Genomic DNA, 25,737 nt, shown 5'->3' with positions numbered 1-25,737 from the left:
CCTATTATAAATTCAATGTTGTCTTTTGATGTTTGTGCATTTTCTGTTTTGTTCAAACACACCTTTAATAAGGTATGAAACAAATAGTTATCTTCATTTAATACAATAAAAACTTTTTAAACATCCAGACTTTGGTAAATACATTCCAAATGAAGGAAAATAAAAGGAAATGATGACTGGAAGCAATAAATACAAAATCCCCACCCCACCGCAAAAATGAGATGATTTCTGAAATGCAAATGAGAATAGGTTGCAAACAGAATTCAAATTATATGACACATGAAAGCAAATGACATATACATGAAACACAAACTAAATTTGGTTTTATTTAAATTACTCATTTCAGAGTCCGTAAAGACAGATATGAAGATCACTACTGACATTAGCATAAAATTTACAAACTTTAACCTGTCTAAGGGCTTCATATATTCGATGTCCATATTCTTCAACACTGTCCTGGTATGTAATGGCATTTTTCAGCCCCAGCTCTGGTGTTCCAGCTAATTTTTCACGATCTTTCATTCCTTCCAAATGCTCAAATGCATGAAAGCTGTAGTCTAAGTCCATGAAATCTCTGCAGTCAGGGGACACTGGAGCTGATCGTATGCTTGTCTTCATCTCAATATGATCTTCAGCTCTACAACAGGGAAAAAATACATGTGTCAGATCTTACTGGACCACAGTAAAATGGCTAATCTTGTAGTCTTAATATTTTCCATTCAACAATCAGGGTGTGACGAATATGTTATATAGAATTATTCTAAACCTAATTTATATTTGAAGAGCCTTAAGAAAACAAACGAATTCATATTAATTAATTATTAGTTAAATGACTCTTTCATAAGATTACTTTTAATGATCCACTCATCTCCCTAATGATAAACCATTTAACTGTGATGATATTCCTAATTTAACACTGTACTGCTATGGAACCCAGGACCAAAAAATGAAACCAATGTACTTGAACTGGTTTTTGATGTACGACAATATGGGTTGAAAGAAATCTAACCAAACTTAGTATTACCATACCTGTCTATAGCAGCCACCCATGTGAAAAGGCCAAAATAACCTTTGTACACTGGTCACCTCAATTTGCAGGTTCACCTTTCAAGCTTGGTTTATGAACAAATACCATGTACCAAAGACCATTAATGTGATGATAATGATTTTTATTATTATTATTATTATTATCATCATCATCATCATCATCATTTAGTTTAGTCCACATTAAAAAGTATCTGGATTAACCAGTTATTCTACTGGCCAAGATCAAAATTCAGTCAGTTCATATTAGAGGCCTGTAACAAAGACAATGAAAAGAAGCCGTATGTGGCTATTTTGGTAACATATGAACTGAAATGTACTGCCTTGTATAAAGAGGCATGTTTTTAAAATAATGAATTACCCCTGGCCCTAATGAAATAGTCTTATCAAACGTGTTTAGGCTCAAATAAACAGTAACTAAAGAAAGAGTGAAAACGACAAGCTTTGAAAAATTTAACAAATAATTTATTTCCCAAGAAAAACACTGTAAAAATGAAGGAAAAAAAATAGTTTTAAGAATCAAATCCAAAAATAATCAAAGAATAATTCACAAATTAAATTTTAGCAGTCCAAGTAATGAAATGTTCTAATAAATTCAAGTTTGAGTCCCAACAAAAAATCCAAAATGGAAGGCAATGACATATACTGTAACCTTTATGGTGCTGTATCGTCTACAGTTCTTTTTTAATTCCAGACAATAATATTCCAGTGTTTGAATGTTTGAATAAAATTTAAATAAACGTCTTTGTCCAAGAATTCTGTACAAGCACTCAAATGAGCACCCAGGAAAAAGAATTAATCTTTTAGAATCCAAAAAATTTGAATAAAAATTAAATTATAACTCCAAACAGCCACAACAGACACTTTCCATTATAAAGAAAAAAAGCCGAATTGAGAGATCTCTAAGCATCATTATTAAAACTAACTAATGCACAATTTTGGAAAGCCCAGAATTGCGAAATGGAGACTGTTTACATATAAAAAAATCACGTAGGCCAGTATGACCTTGATAAAAACCAATCATTTTACTCAGAGAATAAAAAAAAAGACAGTTGTTTACTTCTCTCATTGATTTTTAAATCAAAGTCAGGAACTAGGTCAGCTTTAGTTGTTTACAATTGAAGAGTCAAGGTCAAACTATTTTCTGAAAAATACTGAGTTCCTAGTAAACAAAACTACATTATTTTGACAGGTAATTCAATTAAAAATAAAAATATTTTAAAACTTACAAAATAATTAAATTAAATCAAATATAAATTAAATCAAATATATATAACAAGGGATTTTAACATGCATCTGTCCACAATGATTAACTTTAACCATCAGAGATTGCATGAATTAAATGAAGACTGCAAACTATATGTTACACACTGGCACAAAAGGCAACTACCATTTGTCCTGTGACTAATTTTTCCACCAAAAATTCAGCAAACAAATTTATGCGAACCTCTCTCTAAAAAGATAAAAGTCATCTTGGTGTTCAAATCTAACACATTGATGCCTCTGATTTACATTGGCAATCCGACTGGAATATACTGAGTAAGTGCAAAATAAGAATTGGCTACACATTAATTTACATGATATGTAAATGATATCAACGATATTAATTGGCTACACATTAATTTACATGATATGAATGATAATAACTGGCTACACATTAATTTACATGATATGTACATGATGTGAATGATAATAATTGGCTACACATTAATTTACATGACATGTACATGATATCAACGTTAATAATTGGCTACACATTAATTTACATGATATGTACATGATATGAATGATAATAATTGGCTACACATTAATTTACATGATATGTACATGATGAGAATGATAAGAATTGGCTACACATTAATTTACATGATATGTATATGATATCAACGATAATAATTGGCTACACATTAATTTATATGATATGAATGATAATAATTGGCTACACATTAATTTACATGATATGTATATGATATCAACGATAATAATTGGCTACACATTAATTTATATGATATGAATGATAATAATTGGCTACACATTAATTTACATGATATGTACATGATATGAATGATAATAATTGGCTACACATTAATTTACATGATATGTACATGATGTGAATGATAAGAATTGGCTACACATTAATTTACATGATATGTATATGATATGAATGATAATAATTGGCTACACATTAATTTACATGATATGTACATGATATGAATGATAATAATTGGCTACACATTAATTTACATGATATGTACATGATGAGAATGATAAGAATTGGCTACACATTAATTTACATGATATGTATATGATATCAACGATAATAATTGGCTACACATTAATTTATATGATATGAATGATAATAATTGGCTACACATTAATTTACATGATATGTATATGATATCAACGATAATAATTGGCTACACATTAATTTATATGATATGAATGATAAGAATTGGCTACACATTAATTTACATGATATGTACATGATATGAATGATAATAATTGGCTACACATTAATTTACATGATATGTACATGATGTGAATGATAAGAATTGGCTACACATTAATTTACATGATATGTACATGATGTGAATGATAAGAATTGGCTACACATTAATTTACATGATATGTACATGATATGAATGATAATAATTGGCTACACATTAATTTACATGATATGTACATGATGTGAATGATAAGAATTGGCTACACATTAATTTACATGATATGTACATGATGAGAATGATAATAATTGGCTACACATTAATTTACATGATGTGAATGATAATAATTGGCTACACATTAATTTACATGATATGTACATGATATCAAAGCCTAGTTTGTATACACTAAACAATGTCTGTCAATATGCTCCAGTGACTGCTCAAAGACTAGTTTGTATACACTAAACAATGTCTGTCAATATGCTCCAGTGACTGCTCAAAGACTAGTTTGTATACACTAAACAATGTCTGTCAATATGCTCCAGTGACTGCACAAAGCCTAGTTTGTATACACTAAACAATGTCTGTCAATATGCTCCAGTGACTGCTCAAAGACTAGTTTGTATACACTAAACAATGTCTGTCAATATGCTCCAGTGACTGCTCAAAGCAGTGAGAACCACTTGAAGAAATAAGAAACAAACTGGTAATGAAACACCTAATCAGTGATTGTGGAAAGCAGACAACTGTTATATTCATAATTTTTACGCATGAAATTTGCCAGGAGAAATGAAAATGGTCATTGAGAACTGGTGACTGCTATATAAGAGTTTAATTGCATTTGTATTTCTTTTCTAAAACATTGTTTTACACATTCTGATCAGTCCCCCTATATCACAATTTGGTACGAACGTAGTTCTGACTATACAACTATTAAATAACAAGCAACATGTTAATGATAAATTTAGTGACATCACAAGTAACTGATAAACAGTGTCTAGCATAGATGATTTATATATCTGACTTTCTTACACAAAAATCAACAAATCAACATTTAAACTGGTCTTTGTACTATAATATCTGCTTGAAAAAATGTTCTTTCCACCACAAGGTAAAATATATCCAGTACTAATGTAGGAAAGCAAGATATCCTCTATTGATTCACTGCATGATGAAAAATACTGATTTTATTTTACCAAACAACAAAACAGTATAGTGAAATGACTTTTAATACCTTAATTGATATGCCTCAGTCATTATGCCTTTCTTTTGCTTGATGAGTTGTCAGTTGGGATGTCATATTGTGTTTTTACAAGTGTAATCTGCACTTAAATTATGATATATACTATATGTTATCATAAATAACATAAAAAGTCATTTGATGAAATATGAAATGATATATATTCTTAGTGTTAAATTAACTCTATCAAAACACAAGCCAACAATTGCTGGTGAATTATGTATAGTTTGTCTTGAAATAAAAGTAGACCTGACATTTTTAAAAACCTGTTACAAACTCTGGATAATGGCATATCTCTTTTATTATTGTGGCTAACTGTGGCAATATTATATTTATAAACATATGTAGTTAGAAACTCAAATTACAGTGCAGTACAATTAAAAACTTGACATACATTTAAAAAGTGTAATGCTATGTTGACGCATCAGCTCAATTCGCAAATATCTTTCAGTTGATGTCACTAAAACACTTGTGTGTTCATTAGTATGTTCAAGACTGGACTATTGTAACTCAATTCTGTCTGGTTCATCTCAATATCTGCTCCAGAAACTTCAAAAAGTTCAAAACACAGCTGCTTGGATCATACTTAGAGTACCACGCTCAGAGCACACCTCCCCGCTGCTCAGAACCCTATACTGGCTATCCATCTGATACAGAATCAAACACAAAATTTGTTCTCTGTGCTACGTTTCAATGTCGGACTCTAGTCCAACATACCTATCCGACCTCACCCATGTGTACATACCAGCAAGATATTTATGCTCCTCTTCTGACAATCGTATACTCATTATTCCCACTATGAAAACAAAGTCATATGGACAGCATTCTTTTGCATACCAGGGCCCAGCAACGTAGAATTAATTGCCCAATGAACTTAGACACAAAGACACAGTGATCCCATTCAAGAGTGCTCTCAAAACTCACTTATTTCGACTGCAAGAACAAACTTAAAGACCTAATAATGTTTTTTTGTTTTCCAATTTCATGGTGTTTGTTTTTGTAATCATATCATTATATGTTTTCTATCTTACAGGTGTTGTCTAATGTTGTAAAGTGCTTAGAGCTTCTACAGATTAGGTGCTATACAAAGTCCTCATTATTATTATTATTATTATTATGATGTCACAGTGACAATGCTTGAATGTATCAAGTGTCACAGTGACAATATGCTTGAATGTATCAAGTGTCACAGTAACAATGCTTCAATATATCAAGCGATCCTCATGCAAAGTAGATTTTAAAGGCAGAAGGTCATGTGAACAAAGCTGGTAAAATCTAAAGAAAACAAAATGAAAGTGATGGAGATGATAAACTGGAAAAACTGGATACTGGGAAAAAATTTCAGTAAGAACAGATGACACTAATTTTACAGTTAAACCAATCATTTTGCTGCTTAGCTATCAGTTGTCTCCCTTAAAAAATTGATTTATCGTGACACCTTATTTTGTTTCTTTTTAACTAGCATACTTACCTGATTCCCTTGTTTTCCAATGGAAGAACTGTGCTAATGTACAGATCTAGATCTGGCAGGTGCTTGCCTGCAGCCAGACAGTCAGAATCTGTCTTGTAAAACTTTTGTTCCAGACCTGAAACACAGATTGACATTTAATCTATACAACATACAGGACATGGGTCACTGGGGTACTGAAATGAAAATAAACACATGGACTGACAGCCCAAATAATGCTTGGATCTTTTCTTGGTGTTTTCTTTGAGCCACATTCTTGTGCCATCTAGCACTATAAAATTCCAATGGGCACAGATCAGACTGGCAACACATTCAAAGGGCACTAATAAGACTGACAACACATCCTAAAAAGGCACAGAAAAGACTGGCAACACATCATGAAGGGCACAGGCAGGACTGGCAACACATCATGAAGGGTACAGATAGGACTGGCAACACATCATGAAGGGCACAGAAAAGACTGGCAACACATCATGAAGGGCACAGATAGGACTGAAAACACATCCTAAAAGGCACAGGAGCTTTAAGTACTCTTTTTCTCAGAAAGCTGGAGAGAACTCTTCCTTAACTATTTATCTATTAAGTCACATATGAGCTGTAATTTTAAGCAAAAGATGAACAGATTAAAGTGTTAGAAATTAATAAAATAGGTTGTACTTCTTGACCTTGTATTTTAAATAAAATGATCTCATATCCACACAGGCAAATAATAAAAAAGTCTCTTCATTTGAAAGCACAGAGAGCTGTTTGAAATTTCTTTCTAACAGAAAACAAACCTGTATCTCTGTCCTCTGTCCTGTCAATCTCATCTTTTCGGGACAGGAGTTCCTTCTTCAGACTTTCCAACATGTTAGCTCTGTCCTCCTGCTTCATGAAGGCCACCAGGTCATATGGCCGCTTCAAGTTAAACACTGAATCCACCTGCAAAACAGGCATGGAATGTAATATTTTATATGTTTCATAATAGACATAAGTCTTATGTCCACATTATGTTAAACCTAGACTCACAATAGGGACTGCTAAAATCAACACTAGTTACTGATCACTGTTGGTGGCAACTTTAAAAAAAAAAGTCCTTCATGTGGCAACTGGAAAATGTTTTCTTAAATCACCACAATTCTAAATAAAAATTCAAACCTTTGGTCATAGATAACATAAATTCTCTGCAAGGTAAGAGTCTAACCTGTGTTAAGCAGCCACCTTTGGACAATGGAGAATGTGACCTCTTGAAACAGGAGGCTGCTCAATACCGGTTTAGTTTCATATGGTAAATTCATGAAGGTTTGAACAATGTGGATGTTTAGTAATGGGAAAAGCCAAATACTGAGGAAGTAACCTTTAAAGCAGGTTTGACAATGTTCACACTTAATTACTGTCCCAAATCTGTGCCTTTGACTGGCTTACCAGCCTTACTACAGACATCATGGCTGATTCATGAAGTCCATGATACAAGTATCCAATCTGACCAAACCTTTGGGGCCCCCAGGGGGGCAAGTGGTCAAAGGTGCTTCCCTTTACATATCACTAACATCTGACCTCTGCCCATGTGAATATCAGCTCAACCTACAAGGATATGTAAGGAAGCTTGCCAGTAGCTTCCCATGGGTCATTGGTTCTTCCTGGTGTCTTCTCTGTCCTTCCTCCACCAAACGTACTAGCCATTATGTAAAGTTTATCATGTGCTAAAAATGACATTAAACTACACAAAACCAAACGAAGGCTTTATTTTATTTGATTCAGGTATGCTGCATACTGACTTAAAAAAGCAAAAAATTTAATAAAGTAGAGTACAATGTACATGTATATTTTATTTTATTCTGTATGCAAATTTGTTAAAACGACCACAATAAAAAGATAAGCCATGTGTCTTTAAACAATAACATACAATGTATTTCAAATAAAGGGAGTCTAATTCAGTGATCAGTTAGGTCAGTGATCAAGAACAGAATCTCAAAAGATACCATGGTTTAACAAATTTCATGAAGACAAAGTAGTTGTTACATCATTGTTTTACTGGTTTTGTCTTATTCTACATTTCAGTAACTTTTTCATTTACAATGTCCTTATTCAAATAATTTTTAAAAATTCATTTTTGCAAAGCCAATATATTTAAAATCCTGCTTTAATAATTTCCTGTAATTAATCAAACAAAGAAATATTTTTTGTTTTAGGACATGTTATTTATTTATATGTAGCTGGAGATTTAAAACTCTGAACCAAAGTCATGATTCCCATTACTACACTGTAAGAACAAATCTCCAAACAAATATTATCTGTTACCTCTTATTTAATGCGTTTCTTTCCCTGTATGATCTATTCATACTGTTTGTAACATGATTTAATAAAACTAAAGAAGATTCCCAAACAAATATCATCATTTTAAGATTATGTAAATGTGCACCGATATTTTTAGGGCAAATTTACTACAAGTAAATAACTAAGTTAAGCAGAAATGGCTTAATGTACATAAATATTTGGTCTTTGTTATGTTCCTGCATGAAAACAGGTTACCAAACAATTTAAGTATGAACAGAATCAACCTACAGATACATTCCACAATGTAGTACAAGCCTATTAATGTCCCAGAAAATATGTCACTGTGTCAATGGTGCCAAGAGATATGGCAATATTTCCACATAAAGTTTTGTTCCATTTAGCTTTTAAAAAGCACCCCCCCCGCATTTAAATGCAAATCTTTGTAAATACGTATTGCTACAGCACTGCTTTCCATTACTGATCCTTACTGTAGTATCTCAACAGTACATTATTAACCCCTTAAATCCCACATCTGTAGAGTAACCCTAAACCCTAACCCTAACCCCTTAAATCCCATATCTGTAGGGTAACCCTAAACCCTAACCCCTTAAATCCCATATCTGTAGGGTAACCCTAAACCCTAACCCCTTAAATCCCATATCTGTAGCCTACAAAAGTTATCAGTACCATACCAGCCTCCTTTCCAATGTAATTTTACCAAGGTCCAATTATATATAATGATTACATTTTAAAACTGCCTTTCTAAAATGCTGTGCATTCTAGGCAAATTTTAAAACTGCCTTTCTAAAGTGCAGATTTGATTTCCTTTAATGGAAGATAAAGAAATATTTTTGTATATACATGTACTCACTTTTAAGCAGTCAAACTGCAAACAACAAAGATCTTGATATGCAGTAACATAATGTGCCTGCAGATCAGGGTAGACTTTGTTTGTCCTGCTGATAACTCGTAACAAACTGCAAAGACCCAGATCTGCTGACACATTATGCAATGGCCGATCTAGGTCTGTGCAGTTTGCAGTTGGACCGGACTTAACATGAGTATATACATGCAAGGTACATAACGTTGAACAACTGGTATGTATTTGATAATTGTGAAGGAAGTATGTTAAGTTTTTACAAAGAAAGCATTTTTCCCCCTCGCACCTGGACCCATGATTCTGCCATCTAATTTTAAATGAGATTTATCAAATGGTTAAGTCTACAGAAAATAAATTAAACTTTTAAATGATATCAAATATTATTTATTTATTAAAACATGATGATAAGCATAAAACTGAGCAAATGGTATATATTTGACAGTAGCAACAGAAAAGAAAGTAGAGTTATTTAAATGATAAAATTTTATGCAGGTCTTTAAATGGTCCTTAAATGTAAAATTAGCTTTGTAAAATACTGTGCAGTGAACATAAATTGTACTTTTCTTTAAAATTATACCAAGTATGGGTTGATTTAAATAAAGATAAAGAAATGCATAATTTACCCCCACTCTGACTGCTGATGTCACATCCACCCCTTGGATTCATTATTCGCACATCCATCCCTTGCATTCATTATTCACACATCCACCCCATGGAATCAGTATTCACACATCCACCCCATGGATTCAGTATTCACACATCCACCCCTTGGATTCAGTATTCACACATCCACCCCTTGGATTCATTATTCACACATCCACCCCTTGGATTCATTATTCACACATCCACCCCTTGGATTCAGTATTCACACATCCACCCCTTGCATTCATTATTCACACAACCACCCCTTGCATTCATTATTCACATAACTAAATCCTCTTCTCACAAAAATTTCAAGAAATTATAAAACTGATAGCTATCTCTGTAACCAATATCATTTGATTGTACTATTGATGTACAACGAAGAAAACAATGCAGCCTCATTAATGGGTGTTGAGATTTGCACATAGGTGTAAGTCATTGATTTAGTCATTAAAAAATAGGTTTATACAAATCACAAATTTACAACTTTTCAGGCTTTTATGGCCATGTTTAACTGGCTTATTTACTGCAAAAACTGGAAATTTCTAGATTGCTCCACTCTCCTCCACCCTCCCACCAAGCCCCAGGAAAGTATAACAGAAAGCCATGGTTAATGAAAAACATAAGTCAACCATGATTTTATATATATATATATATATATATATATATATATATATATATATATATATATATATATACACATATATATATACACATATATACACACACACACACACACAGCAAGACTCATGATTCAAATTCTGGAATACCAGGTCTCAAAATTTAAAGTATTGTGGGGGTTTTCTAAGTAAGTACTTTTAGATGGAGAGGTTTGCATAATGTAATCATCACTATAATATAGCTTCATTACAACAGTCCACTGACAGGATCGCAAATTTATGGTTTATTTATTTGTATAAGTACTTGTAGTAATTTTAGGCATATAAACAGTATCTGATTTGCTGTTTTTTTCCGTATTTTCACAAATAGGTGTTAAGTCATAAAACAGCTTTAATCTTAAAGCGTATCTCATGAATTCCACAACATAGTATTGTCCCATACGTTTCTGACCTACATAATTTGCATTTTAAAGTTAAATCTTTATTAAAATAATACCTAGGCTTTGGTTTCAATGATTTGTACATTTTTTCTGAATATATCTGCCCAATGATTTAAAACAGACAATCTAATAAACTGGTACATCCCAGACTTAGCGTAGGCCGCCATTATTTCCTGTTAGGCCTACTGGTTCACTTGCAGTTTCCAACTAATTTTATGACGAAATAGTGTATAAGAGGCAGTTAATATATATCCAGATCACCAATTCTGATCTTAAAACACAAATTTGTATGTTCAAAGGATAGCATGCAGGAAATTGATAGTTGCTACCTTTTGTGAATGGGAAAGAGTTTGTTTGTCCTTAGTGGAATGGTTAAACAGTCATCATGAGACAAGCTAACCATTATAACCATATGGGCCATGTAAGAAACTTCTACACTGAGACAAGCGAACCATTATAGCCACATGGGCCATGTAAGAAACTTCTACATTGAGACAAGCTAACCATTATAGCCACATGAGCCATGTAAGAAACTTCTACACTGAGACAAGCTAACCATTATAGCCACATGAGCCATGTAAGAAACTTCTACACTGAGACAAGCTAACCATTATAGCCACATGGGCCATGTAAGAAACTTCTACACTGAGACAAGCAAACCAATATAGCCACATGGGCCATGTAAGAAACTTCTACACTGAGACAAGTGAACCATTATAGCCACATGGGCCATGTAAGAAATTTCTACACTGAGACAAGCTAACCTTTATAGCCACATGGGCCATGTAAGAAACTTCTACATTGAGACAAGCTAACCATTATAGCCACATGGGCCATGTAAGAAACTTCTACACTGAGACAAGCAAACCATTATAGCCACATGGGCCATGTAAGAAACTAATACACTGAGACAAGCTATCCATTATAGCCACATAAAAATATTAAGCAGTGACACAAAAGAACTGATAAACAGTCAAGCACTGTTTATTTTGAACCAATCATTAACAAACGGCAATCAGCACACTATCAAATAATGGCTGAATATTGTTTCACAACAAACATGGAGCAATATCAAATAGATTTTGAAATGTAGGTTTAACATGTGTTATATGTAAAAAGTAAGATTTTCACCTCATACTGTCAGAGTACATTTTATACATTAGTTTATATATTACACACCAAAATAGTTATGCAAACAGCCTGACAAATGAAATTCATACAGACAACTGCAGCACATGACTGTTCAGGGGAAATCATCCATCTAGTATCATACCATTCATTTCTGGTATAGTGAAACTCCTCAAAGCCGAACACCCTTGAGACCCAATTATTTTTGTTATTTTAGAAGTTACTGGTTTACTAAGGCTTTTACAGAAGCGACAAAAAGTCTCTTTCTGAGCACTTATGTAACTTCAGACAGACAGACAAATCTAATATGCAGTTACGAAGGCATCAGAGCCTGGGTGTGTAAAAGTGCACAAAATTAAGCAGTTATTTATTTTATTTCTAATATAAACATTTAATGAAGAATTAGCTGAACAATATACTGAAAATTGTATGCTGTCGTATGAATAAATACAGCGCTCCACACAGAAATAGTCATCATCAAAAGAAATATCTGAGTAACGAGATAAGGTACATTTATAACTTTACTACAATCCCACTGGAATTATGAATGATACTCCAAAACATTTAAATACTCGGTATGGTTCACAATGTTCACAGTTCATGAGCCAGGCTTGAAGAAGACATGGAGCACTGTTCCTTACTAATGTTGCTTGTGTTAATGACTCAGAGCTTCGAGTGAATCCGACATTTGGAATACTTCATTGCCTGTCTCTGTCAACCATATGGTTGGTTAATAATGCGCTGATATTTAATTTTTTTTAATTCTATTGATTTAGTATTCAAATGAATAGCTTCAATCACAAATAAATAATCAGCAGATGAACAGTCTTTCTCAAATGACTTGCCTATGAACAGATCAGAATACTGATAACTGTAATTAATCTGTTCTAGCATGCCAAATATTTAGCAGCTAAGATATATTTCCAAGTTTCAAATGTGGTTTGGTTTTATGGAGTATTTTTTAGCGTAAAAATTAAATTTTGGATCAAAATTTGTTTTGGTATTCAGAGTTGAGGGGTTTAAGTTTACTGTGGGGAAAATGAAAGTAATAGAGAAAAAATTCTGTACCCCCAAAAATATTCCAGCATCCTAAGGTTTTGATTTTGAGGAGTTTCACTGTACCCAAAATTTACACTGAATGTCTTGAAGTTTTGAAGATGAGCTGGTTAACAAGGTAAATTATACCCAAAAAATGAAGCCTACGTTTTAAACAAAAATTACCATTTTTTCAAGCTGTTTACATTAATATACTTTGATGCCATACCAGACATTCATAATGTCATCTGAGACCAACTACTGGTTTTCACCACAAATAGCTGACGGAATTTAAATAAACAACAGCTTGATGGAAAAAAAACAAAGGATGAAACAAGTTCCTCAGATTACTGCTATGATCCAATTAGCTGTTCTCAAATTTATCCATGATCCAATAACTGTTCTCATACTCATCCATGATCCAATTAGCTGTTCTCAAATTCATCCATGATCCAATTAGCTGTTCTCAAATTGACAAAGGAATGTGTTGTAGAGTTACATATGTCTGTAAGTACTGGCAAATTGCATGGAAGCTTAGCTTTGTTGGACAAGGCAAACATTTGCTCAATATGTACATTTCTGTGGCCTGTAATGAGTTTGTCCAATGCAAAAAAAAATCAATAATTGCTTGATGTATAAAACAATATATCAAGAGCAAAAAAGAGCCACAAATTATAGCCCAGACCATGATCACAGGGGAACAGCAGCCTGAGATTGTGGCTTATGAACCTTGCATCTTTTATTCTATAATAGACTGGGTCAGGTGTTTGAATGGGTCATAGCGGTAATCTGTGGAACTTTTGTCACTTGCTATGATTTATTTTCTATCAGGCTGTTGCTTTAATGCAACATAAAGCCTGTGTCTGCCACTTGTAATTTTACCCATTTCCATTATGCAAACTGTTATGGTTTCAAGATCAATTGCTGCAAACCTATTTTCTTAGATCTTTATGCATATATAAAAATGAATGTGCAGACTGTCTCTTTCGACTTTTGCTACAGAGTAAAGAAATAAAAGTTTCTTCTTGCAACAGACGGTACAATACCCCATCAGAGGTCGTAACATACTCTGTCCGAACAACTAATTAACTTTAAAATACAGACTGGATATCTGAAATGACCTTTTATCAAATTGAAATGTATACCAATTGACAATGCTTCAACAATTTTAATTTCGATACTTTTTTGTATTAACAATGCACAACTTATATTCGCGAAAATATCAGTTGGAAGGGTAAACAACATCCCACTCTATTTTCAAAACAAGGAAACACGACCAGGTTGTCATTTTGCTCCCTGATCAGCATGCTTTGCAGTTGATTTCTTAAGACATCAGACCTGTGATTGAATCCTGCCACCCTCAGTGACCAACCAGTGTGTGGAGGCTGCAGTTCGAGAGAACTGATTCAAAATTAACTCGATGCTGACAATCACTACCAAGAGTGTCGCCATGTTGTTAGTTGATGAATATTCATTGTTTACGTAACTTCCGGCTTTCTGCTTAGCTTTACGTGGCATATTGTTACTTGGCTCATCAAGATGCGGATTAGTAAAACAATTATGATAAACACGTATACAAGACTAAATATGACATTTTAAAACCTTTAAAAAAACAACAAAAAAACCCCCCAAAAAACAACACATTTTACTCTTTCATAAGGATATACCAACTTATATTTATTATTATTATTATTATTATTATTATTATTTATAATGTACCGTTTCACGTGAAACAAGTGAAGCATTTCCATATATAAAAAAATAATATTGCAGCTGTTTGAACAGTGTATCAAAACCCTAGCAACAGCGGTCATATACGAACGCCAGGACGAAACTACCGATGATGCATTTTCGATAATATCGCTTACTAGAAGAGCTGGGTATCTCGAAAATTTTGTATCTAGGTACATCGTAGTATTTCTGAACATACCGCGATATGTACCACAGTTATAATAGGCACGATCAGTTTCATATCCTGAGATCTAACGCTTCAAAAAAAAAAAAAAAAAAAAAAAAAAAAAAAAAAAATCATCTGTCACCAGTTGGGAAAATATCTTCCTCTGATCCATAGCAAAATAACACCATATTTTATCTATTACATTGTTATTTTTTTTGGTAAAGTTATCTCGGGATAAACGAATATAAATTATCTAATCTCAACACAAAAATTACAGACCCCCCCCCCCCGCCTCTGAAAATGAAATGGTAAGTAGGCAATACCTTATAATAGATGAATTTGCTATGCATGTTAAATGCGGCACAAGTTGTAAAATAAGAACTGTAAGTAAATTGGGATGATTATTCTTCCACTGTAACTGACACCTTGTTGACGTTTAGAAGCTTATTTATAAAAGTAGGACGTGTTAACGCTGAAACAGATGATTCAGTAATTACACTATTTATATAATAGGCAGGGGAACTTTGAGAGGGATCCCGACACCAGGTAAGATAGTTATCATATAGGGTCAGTAAACATAAAACGCACTTACTCAACAAACGAGAAAATATTTAGTGGGAAAGAGTAATTAAGTATAATTTAAACAGAAAAACAACTAAAATCTTAGGCTAGTCTGCAGTTTTAAAAAGTAAAATGTGTACTCAACACATTACATAAACTAGTAAATAATAAAAAAAATGACACGGTTATTTTTTTAAAGTCTGACATTTTTCCAACAGCTGGATTTCGCCCGAATATCTTTCACAAAAATGTTATTAAAGGATCATAAATATAATTATATTTATAATATTCAAAAATAATTTGCAACATATACAACTTAGAAACAAGAGAATAATGTTTACAATTATTGTATGAATAATCAGTTTGTATTATCTGTTGGCGTTTGACCATGATCATATGCTACGTATACTTGATTTATATTGTGTAACTCACTATTTGTCCATAATTGGGGGGTAGGAGTTGGGCCTTCCTGACTGATATCTTGTTATTTTGTAAATAACATATTACAGAACTAATATTTGTTTATGATTTTAGATTATGTTTTATAATCAGTTTTATGTGGAGTATTACGTGGAGGTAAACATGTTTAAAGATGTTGAATTAAAGGTCTATTTATATGCAATGAAATAAAGGTCTATTTATATGCAATGAATTAAAGGTCTATTTATACGCGATACTTAGCACTTATTTCTGAAAATCCCCAACTATTTCTGGACAAATTAAAAGACAACTGAATATTGTGCACCGGCGATATTGGCCAAAGAAACCCATTTATTTATGGTATCACCAGTTATGAAAATATTAATGACTTTCAATTATTTTGTTTAAGCCAGATATTTAATCAATAAATAGATTTAAAATAAAATAAAATATTAAAAAATATAATGATAAAATGGTTTTGGTTAATCTTAAAAGAGATGTTTTTGATAAAGCAAAACAAAATTGTCTTGAAACTTTTAACAACAAAAATAATATTGCTACGTATATTTACTTGTGTGCTTATGGTTTATCCATGACTGTAACTTGTAAACAGAAATGCTTACTTGGTTAACTTTTATCAATGATTGTAAGATTTAAATATAATGTTTACATAGCATATGCGTTCGGAACATTCTAGGCCCAGTCTTGATTAAAATTAGATTGGAATGATGTACATATAGATCAAGTGAAAATGAATATAAATAGGGGTTTTATAAGCAAATAATTTGTTCCTGTCTTAGGTCAGTTTGTGGGATTCCGTGATCAAAATTTACAGTTGTGTTCAGATATAATTTGTGTTTAAAATATTAATTGGAATTAATAAGGTGCTAATTCACTTTTGGACTAATACACTACTTTGGATTATTGTGAACTCATTCATAGACGTTCTGGATTAAAATATTGTGTTTTATCGGAACATTAAAGGCTATCGGAATCATTCGGAACATTTTATATTTTTTGGACCTGTGATTTGACATTTAGGATTATTTGGAATTTAATTCACAATACTGTAAGTGCTTTTTGAATTTTTCACTTTTTATTGAAGAGAAATAATTGCTTGGTGATTTTACTTAAATTTTTGGTTTCACTTTCTTTCTGTTACATAATTTAGGACCTCAGTCGGGACGTAAGAGCGGGAAAAAACATAGAACGCTTGGCGGGACATATACATATATAACACATACAACATAAAACATAAAGACATAGATTGATGAACATTAACATATGACATAAAAGTAGTGTATATGGGCTGTCTAGGGACAATTGGACTTTAACGTTAAAATAGGTGGTTTGTACCCTGGGGACAATGGCAATTTAACATAGGGAATTTTAACATGGGTGGGACTATAGAGGTACAAAACGTATTGGGACTGTCTAGGTACAATGGGAATGGAACATAGGAAATGTTAACATGGGTGGGACTATAGAGGGACAAAAGGTATTGGGACTGTCTACGGACAATAGAAAAATACATTATAGACAAGAGACAACAGAAAACTGACAACATACAAGAGGCAAACACTGATACAACAGTTTTTAAAAAATTTGAGGGATGCATGAAAGTCATTTCTTTTCGAGGCCTATGAATGACCCTTACATTTACTTCACCTATTATATACTATTCACACACGCCGAGAAGCAGAAACATAACCAAACTATACTATCCACACACGGGGAGAAGCCAAAACATAACCATAATCTACTATTCACACACGCGAAGAAGCAAATTTAAACCAAAACGTAGAGTTTACTTAGTTAACTTAGTCCACACACGCGAAGAAGCTAACTTAAACACTAGCTCTACTATCCACACACGGGAAGGAGAAAAACAAACCCTTATTATACTATCCACAAACTCAGAATCTACAATCCACACACGCGAAGAAGCAAAATCAAGCCCAAACTATACTATCCACACAGGGGGAGAAGCCAAAACATAACAATGGTCTACTATCCACATACGCGAAGAAGCAAACTTAAAACCAAACTCTACTGTCCACACACGCGAAGAAGCAAACTTAAACCCAAACTCTGCTATCCACACACGGAAAGGAGAAAAACAAACCCTTATTATACTATCCACAAACTCAAAATATACTATCCACACACGCGAAGGAGCCAAAAACATAACCATAATCTACGATCCACACACGGGACGAAGCAAAAAATCAACTATAATCTACTATCCATACAAACGTACGTGATCACTTACAAACCCCAATAATCTACCATCCACACAAACGAACGTGAGCGCTTACACACACACACACACACACACACACACACACACACACACACACACAAAATACAATCAAAAAAGGAGTGAGTGTTTATGATTACACTACTCCACTTTCACACATTGGAAAATTGAATAGTGTTTCCTTTCTAGAGTTTTGGTTAGCCCATATGTTCTTATTCTACAACCTTGAGACACTTACATTTCATGCCAGGTCTATTCTGATCCAATGAGAGTGAAATGAATAGTGGAAGGGAAAGTCACACCTCCTTTATATATACGCTTGTCTGCCATGGTTATAAAGGACACTATGGTGTTTAAACTTTAGTCATTTGACTTTTTGCTATCAAGATGAAACGATCGCATCAACTCGTGAAGAAAGGAGAAGAAAGTAAGAGGCAGAAACGTAGTGTATCGCCTCGTAGAATAGCTGAAGTCTTGGCACAAATTCATGGCAGTGATTTTGAAGATGACATGAGTGAACCAGAATCCAGACCCAGAGAGTCTTCACCTAGCCAAAGTTCACCAGTAAACCCTGAAAAGTACTATCACATTCGAGAGAAGGAAAAAAGCTCATCATCAGATTTAAAACCACAGCTTACATCTACACGGTGAAGTTTAAAGATTTCAAGTCCGACTTACCGTTGGAGAAAGCAGAAGAGTTCATCACCGAGGTGTGTGATTCTTTGTTAACCACACTGAAACGACAATGTCAAGCCAAAGAAGACGATCGCTTGAGACTTTCCATACATCACGACAATTTAAAGACCCCTGTTTGGATCGAGTTTAGCAGCCCAGCAGAAGTGACACCTTCCAAATTCATGAACAAGATACAACACGTGCAACAATCCAACGACCAGTTTGACATCACCGACGGAAAAGCCACACTGTCCATGACCCACGTCTCTCCTCCCAAAGGGACTGGACGCAAAAAGGTCTTATTGGTGGATGACCTTCGTAACACCAAAACAAGCCTCGTCCGATTAACAACTCTCAAGACCAGATGTGTTTAGCCCGAGCCATCGTGGTGGGACGAACGTATGCCAACACGAACGACACGGCAGAATGGAAAAGGGCCTGGGAGAACATTCGAAAATCGGACCGAGCCAAACAACGAAGTGAAGCAGAACTCCTGTTACAACAAGCGGGCCTGTCCAAAGACGCACCCTGTGGCATTCCTGAAATGCAAAAATTGCAAGATGTCCTAGCTCCACGATACACCTTGAAAGTGCACCCTCAAGAAGTGCGCGGGTCTCTGTTGTTTCGAGGCCAAGATTTTAAGGATGGAAAATACATTCATCTTTATCATCACGATGAATATTTCGATGCCATTACCGGTATCACTGCATTCCTGGGATACAGTTATTACTGAGAAATGTGACTATGGCTATAACAATCGAGAGCAACACAAACATTGTGGATCGAAATGCTCAGGATGTTTGGCCTCTCAACTCTGTATGGACGAAGGATTAGAATGAGTGCATTGCCCTGCTTGTCAGCGCACGTTTATCGGCCCTGCCTGTTACCAACAACATTTGAAGACACAAGGTTCACAGCAGAAAAGTGCGTGTCAACTGCTGAGATTATGCCCTACGTGTGGACAAGGCATACGAATCAACAGTACCAAGGCACACGTATGTTCAGGAAAGAAAAAAAATGTCACATTTGTCACCAAATCGTGGACTTGGAACACCAATGCTATATTCAAAAATACCAACCCCAACAAGAGGAAGATGATGACCTCAAGAAGAAAGGCAATTTAATCTTTTTCGATTTCGAATGCATGCAAGAGACCGGCATTCACATTCCTAATTTCTGGTGGCTCATCGAGCATGCGAGAAGTGCATTCAAGAGCCTATCTTTAGTCATTGCCCTCACTGCAGCAAAATTCCTGGAGGACGTGAAAACATCTTTCGGGGACCGAACATGCTAGCCAGTTTTTCCCGATGGATCTTAGACCCAATCGACGAGACGTGGAGCCAAGAGGACATCGAACGTTACGGAGATTGTCATCGTTATGTCAAGGTGATGGCCCACAATTTCTCGGGATACGATTGTCAGTTTCTTCTCAGATACTATACGGAACATGGCACCAAACGTCCGAAAGTCACTTTGAACGAAGCCAAAATCATTTCCATGCAAGTGGGACAAGTACAGTTTAAAGATTCCATGATCTATCTGGCCATGCTTTTGAGCCGAATGCCTAAAACGTTTGGAATGACAGAAATGGCTAAAGGTTATTTTCCTCACTTTTTCTATACCGAAGCCAATCAACATGCTGTTCTACCCCATTTCCCTGAGGCTAAAGACTACGACCTTGACAACATGCGTACCGAACAACGAGAAGTTTTCTACGCTTGGTACCAGACCATGCCTCGGACTCTTTCGACTTTCAGGAAGAAATGTTAAAGTATTGTCGTTCCGACGTGGACATTTTACGGCGTTGCTGTGGAAAATTTCGAGAACTGTTCATGGGTCACGGAGGGGTCTACCCTTTGAAAGAGGCTTGCACCATTGCCAAAGCGTGTTCCTTAGTGTACCGCCAGCGATTCATGCCTGAAAACACCGTGGCTGTCATCAGCCCTCAAACGACCAACTTTGTCAAACGTCAATACTAAGTCAAAGCCCTACGTTGGTTACATTACTTGTACGACAAGGAAGACATATGGATTCAGCATGCCAGCAATGGAGGGGTCGAAAAGACCATCGGAACGTATTCGGTCGATGGCTGGGACTTAGAAAACCCCAAGATCGTGTGCGAGTTTAACGGTTGCTTATTTCAAGGATGTCCTGTTGCTACCCTGAACGTGGCGCTAAAAATCAGTTTTTACAACGAACCATGGAAGACTTGTACCAGGCCACTTGTCAGCGATGCTTGAAGTTAGAACAACAAGGATAGCAAGTGGTGGAAATGTGGGAAAACGAGTACGATCACTATTTGTAAACCGATCCCGAGTTTAAACGCATCGTGGAAAGATACAAGTTGATGGACCCCCTGAACCCGAGGGACAGTTTGTACGAAGGAAGGACAAGTATCACCTGTTTGTTGTACCAAGCCGACGAAGAGAAAAGAGAAGAAATCAAATACTTGGACGCGTGTTCGCTGTATCCATACGTGTGTAAATACTGTCGCTTTCCTGCAGGGCACCCGCAAATGCTGACGGAACACATCGACCTGGACCACATTCGACAATACGAAGGTTTGATCAAGTTCAAAGTCATGCCCCCCCCCCATGGACTTGTACCATCCCGTGTTACCTCACTATTGCCAAGGCAAACTGATGTTTCCCTTGTGCCGTACTTGTGCCGAAAAGTGCAATCAAGACCAGCCTTGTCAGCACACCCAGGAAGAACGAGCCTAGACGGGAACGTGAATCAGCGTGGAATTGTTCAAAGCTATGGACTTGGGATACCAACTGTTAGAAGGGTACGAAATTTACCACTTTCCCAAGACACAACAATACCACAAGGGCGACGAGACTCAGAAAGGCATTTTCGCAGATTACGTGGATGCCTTTTTGAAACTGAAACAAGAAGCCAGCGGCTATCCGTCCTGGTGTCACACTCCCGAAGACCAAAATACCGGGAACAAGAAGGCATCACTTTAGACCACATCGAGAAAAACGAAGGCAGGCGATCGTTTGCCAAAGTGATGTTAAATTGCTTGTGGGGTAAAATGGCACAACGACCGTGCTTACCCAAGACGGAATATTTGACAGAGCCTTCCCGGTACTTCCGGATGATTCACGACAAAACCAAATACATGAAACACGTGGACGTCGTTCGTGAGGATTTAATCTTAGTCAATTACGATGAAGATCTGGACTTTGTACAAGACGACGAATTTGGAAATGTCATCATTGCAGCTTACGTGACAGCCCATGCTCGCTTAAAATTGTACGAGGCTTTAGAACTGTTAGGGGATGATGTCCTGTACTTTGACACGGACAGTTGCATCTACATCGATCGTCCGGGTCAACGTCACCCTGACATCGAAGGAGACCATTTTGGAGCCTGGACAGACGAGCATCCCGATGAGAAAATTTTAAGTTTCGCGAGTGGTGGCCCTTAAAATTACGGTTACGAATCCCGGGATCCACAAGGAGAAATGTACACTGAGTATAAAGTGAAAGGACTGACTCTCAATTATCGCAGCAGTCCAGTGGTCAACTTTGGGGTATTGAAAGAAACCTTGCAGTCTGGAGAGGATGGAAACTTTAAAGTGACCACTCACCAACCGAACAAGATTGTACGTTTACCCACTCACCAAATCGTCAGTCGACCCTTGGAAAAGTCTATCAAATCGTTTACCAGAAGCGAGTGCGACTTCCCAACCACTTCACTTTACCGTACGGTAACATCAATATTGGTCAGCGTATGAAAAGGGACAATATGCAAGATCGATAGTTCATTGTGACTACCAAGACTAAGCGAACAAGACGAATACTTTCAGAGAAACACAAAACAAGTTCAGACAGGCAGAATTCAAGTTTGGGGCCTCTGAAGTGCAATGCGATGCTGAACCTTGCGATGTGGGCGATGCTGTACGCTGTGACATCAGTGATGCAGTAAAGCATCATGGGAACTTCGCTGTGCGTGTCAAACCTGATGGATGCGAAGGCGATGATACTCGTCATCGTATACACTTTAATGGGTTTCATTGTGAATGTCGATGTCAACCTTCACGTCTACCACCCTACGGACGTCATCCAGACATGTGCAAACTCCTGTCGATGTCATCCTACCCTCATCGAAACGAACCTATGAAAGACGAATATTCGTTCTCTGTGCGTTTGCCTGAATACTGAGACTTTGAAAATCGTCTTCAATCGTTCAAAGGAAAATGGCCTAAGTATCTGTGAGGACCAACCCATGAAGAATTAGCCAGAGCCGGATTTTTCTACTTGGGCGAAGGGGATAAAGTCAAGTGCTTCAGTTGCGGTGTGTCACTACACCAGTGGGAACAACAAGATTCAGCCTACCTGGAACATGCTCAATGGTATCATGTTTATTAATTTGTTTTAGGTACCATAGCATTTTCTTGTATGTAGTTTCGATGTTTTTATTATGTACCTTGTTTAATAGTTCTGAGTATGTGGAGGGGATCCGTATTTCTTCTGTTGTTCTTGGAAGTTAGTTCGTTGATTGATATTATAGTTGGAATAAATGTCTGTCCTTGTTGGTATTTTCCTAGAGTTGCTGCCATTTCTTGTTTATCTTAAATCTTACTTGATTATATACCTCTTGTACACCGTAGTCAAGGTTGATAGTGTATTGTTCATGAGGTTGTTGTTTTCCTTCAATCTCTTTAATGGATAACATTGTTTCTTCTAACATATTTCCTCTGCTTTTTGCTATACCAGTCTCCAAGGATTTGAGTACGCTTAGAGATTCTGTTATTATAACATAATGACTGTACGTTTGAGTTTTATTCCAACTGGCGCGAATGTTCTACCTGTATATGTTGAATTAAAGAGGTTTGCTCTTTTTCGTGTATGGACCTCTACTTTATGCCTACACGGTAGGCTATTTAATTGCTCCTGGGGGAAGGAATTGGAGCCACTTCCCTCAGGTATTTATGTGCTCAAGGAGCACTTCTTTAATTAACAAGAGGTCCTAACTGTCTGAATAGAGGGCTTGAAGGCGAGTGGGAATAGATCCAGCACACAATCAACCTACGTTGGCGCGAATTTTAGTAGTAGTGTTGGATTTACGTGGTTTTCATACGGGTGTACACGTACCACGGGTTTGTTACTGAACAGCAGCCTGATAATTGGTTCTGGGGAAGGAATAAGTGCTCGTCCCCCAAGCATGTATGTGCACACAGTGCACTGTTAATTTACCTCAGCCGTGAGTCCAGTTGGACCCTACCGGTCTGAATGCATGGCTTACATGAGTGGGAACGAACCCACGTACTCGTGTATATTTAAGTAATTCTATTTACCAATCACTGGGGGTGTCAACCAACGCAGTATGCAACGTCAGTCTCGATTGGTCGGTGACTATGACGTTACATTGTGGCACCTATTTTTTAGCGGGTAGAAATCGTTATACATCTCCGCTGATATTTATAATGTCCGCAAATGGAAAAGGGGGGGAAAACGATCAGGCAAGGAATGATACGTAGTAACGGTATGGAGATGTGTCCCATCACGTTGCACACCAGCACATCGGAGTACACAAAGATCAATTTCAGTCCTCAGTCTTTGGTCCAGTTCTACAGGGAATCTAAAATACTTTTCAAAATCCAGGTTGTTGGTGATGAATCGTACGGGCTCACCTAGCTTAATCATCATGACATTCCCACCCAAAATGTCAAACGATTCGGGACAAAATTGAACGACCAACGTTTTGTTATCCTAAAATTTCATCACTAGGTGACGAGGAGTTTTATGGTACTCCTGGGTGACTCTTTTTTGTTTTCTCTCCAAAGCTTTTTCAAACAGTGCCTTGAATCTGTCAGCAATCGTTTCCACGAAAAGTTGACCGCTAAAAAAATAGGCTGCAGAAATTTTTACAGTATAGATGTACAGTTGAGTATTGGGGGCTACTTTTCGTTCCTTAAAGTTATCGAAAGTTTCATTTTCATTTAAGTATTATTGCACTTGGGCATCCAGAACTTCGACCTCAAAAGTGTTTTGATCTTTTTGATTTGTGTCGGGTGAATCATTCCCACCAAAGCCATTTCCCAATGGGCTTCGTGATCCGATTGGATGGCCTGAGGTAATTTGGCTGTGAAACAGCACAAGGTGTTGTTGGGAAACACCTCCAATGAACTGTCACTGGGTAACGTTAAGTAAAATTAGCTGTTGTTATTCATAATTCCAGAGTTCTCCTGGTGTCCGAGGGGTCACACGAAGTCAGAGGAGTGTCTAAATGAATAATATTTTGGTAATTTCTGATGTTGGCGTGGTGACTAGCGTTGGGTGAAAGACTTCCGTTGTTTCCGTTCGAGGAATATTTTAGGGAAGGATTAGGAACAAAGTAACCGATGAAACTGCTCAGTAAAATGGTCAACAAGTGTTTGTCTCCTTGTTGCAAACTCAAATTGGCATTGGCAGCACCGATGACACAATATACCACAAAGAGGCATGATGGTCACTTCTTTTTATTGTGGATGACATGCGAAGCGTCGATCCAAGAATCAAATCTGGGAGGATATCCTTTCCAACGCACTTTGACTTCTATGACACGTCGTTTTCCCACTTTACGGGTTCTTCGTTCGAGAATACTTTCGATGACGTACACTTCGTCTTCCTTTTTGGTCACGCGTTGTAACTCAGTCAAGTTCAACGTTCATTTTAACACTACCCCGTTCATGTCTTCCAATTTATAGCCAGTAGGATGACGGGCACTCACACGTCTA

At 36.1% G+C, this 25,737-nt stretch overlaps 1 protein-coding gene across 3 annotated transcripts in view; it reads right to left on the bottom strand.

Annotated features, from left to right (window-relative positions):
* Window positions 1–14,660, bottom strand: part of LOC149792436 (tetratricopeptide repeat protein 17-like) — a 187,337-nt gene extending 172,677 nt beyond the window's left edge. For all 3 annotated transcript variants that reach the window (XM_089971005.1, XM_089971007.1, XM_089971006.1), the window contains exons 1-4: window positions 14,536–14,660; window positions 6,973–7,117; window positions 6,200–6,314; window positions 409–637 (exon numbers count right to left, since the gene is read on the bottom strand). In XM_089971005.1, coding sequence (XP_089827131.1) covers window positions 409–637; window positions 6,200–6,314; window positions 6,973–7,117; window positions 14,536–14,649 — 603 coding nt within the window. In that variant the 5' untranslated portion in view covers window positions 14,650–14,660. The remainder of the gene's footprint in view (window positions 1–408; window positions 638–6,199; window positions 6,315–6,972; window positions 7,118–14,535) is intronic.
* Between the last annotated feature and the right edge of the window lie 11,077 nt (window positions 14,661–25,737).

Source organism: Sinohyriopsis cumingii, chromosome 9 (assembly GCF_028554795.1).
Source record: "Sinohyriopsis cumingii isolate HCF-2022 chromosome 9, ASM2855479v2, whole genome shotgun sequence".
NCBI lineage: Eukaryota > Metazoa > Mollusca > Bivalvia > Unionida > Unionidae > Sinohyriopsis > Sinohyriopsis cumingii.
Note: the sequence above shows the minus strand (reverse complement) of the source record. Positions and strands in the feature narration are given on the sequence as shown.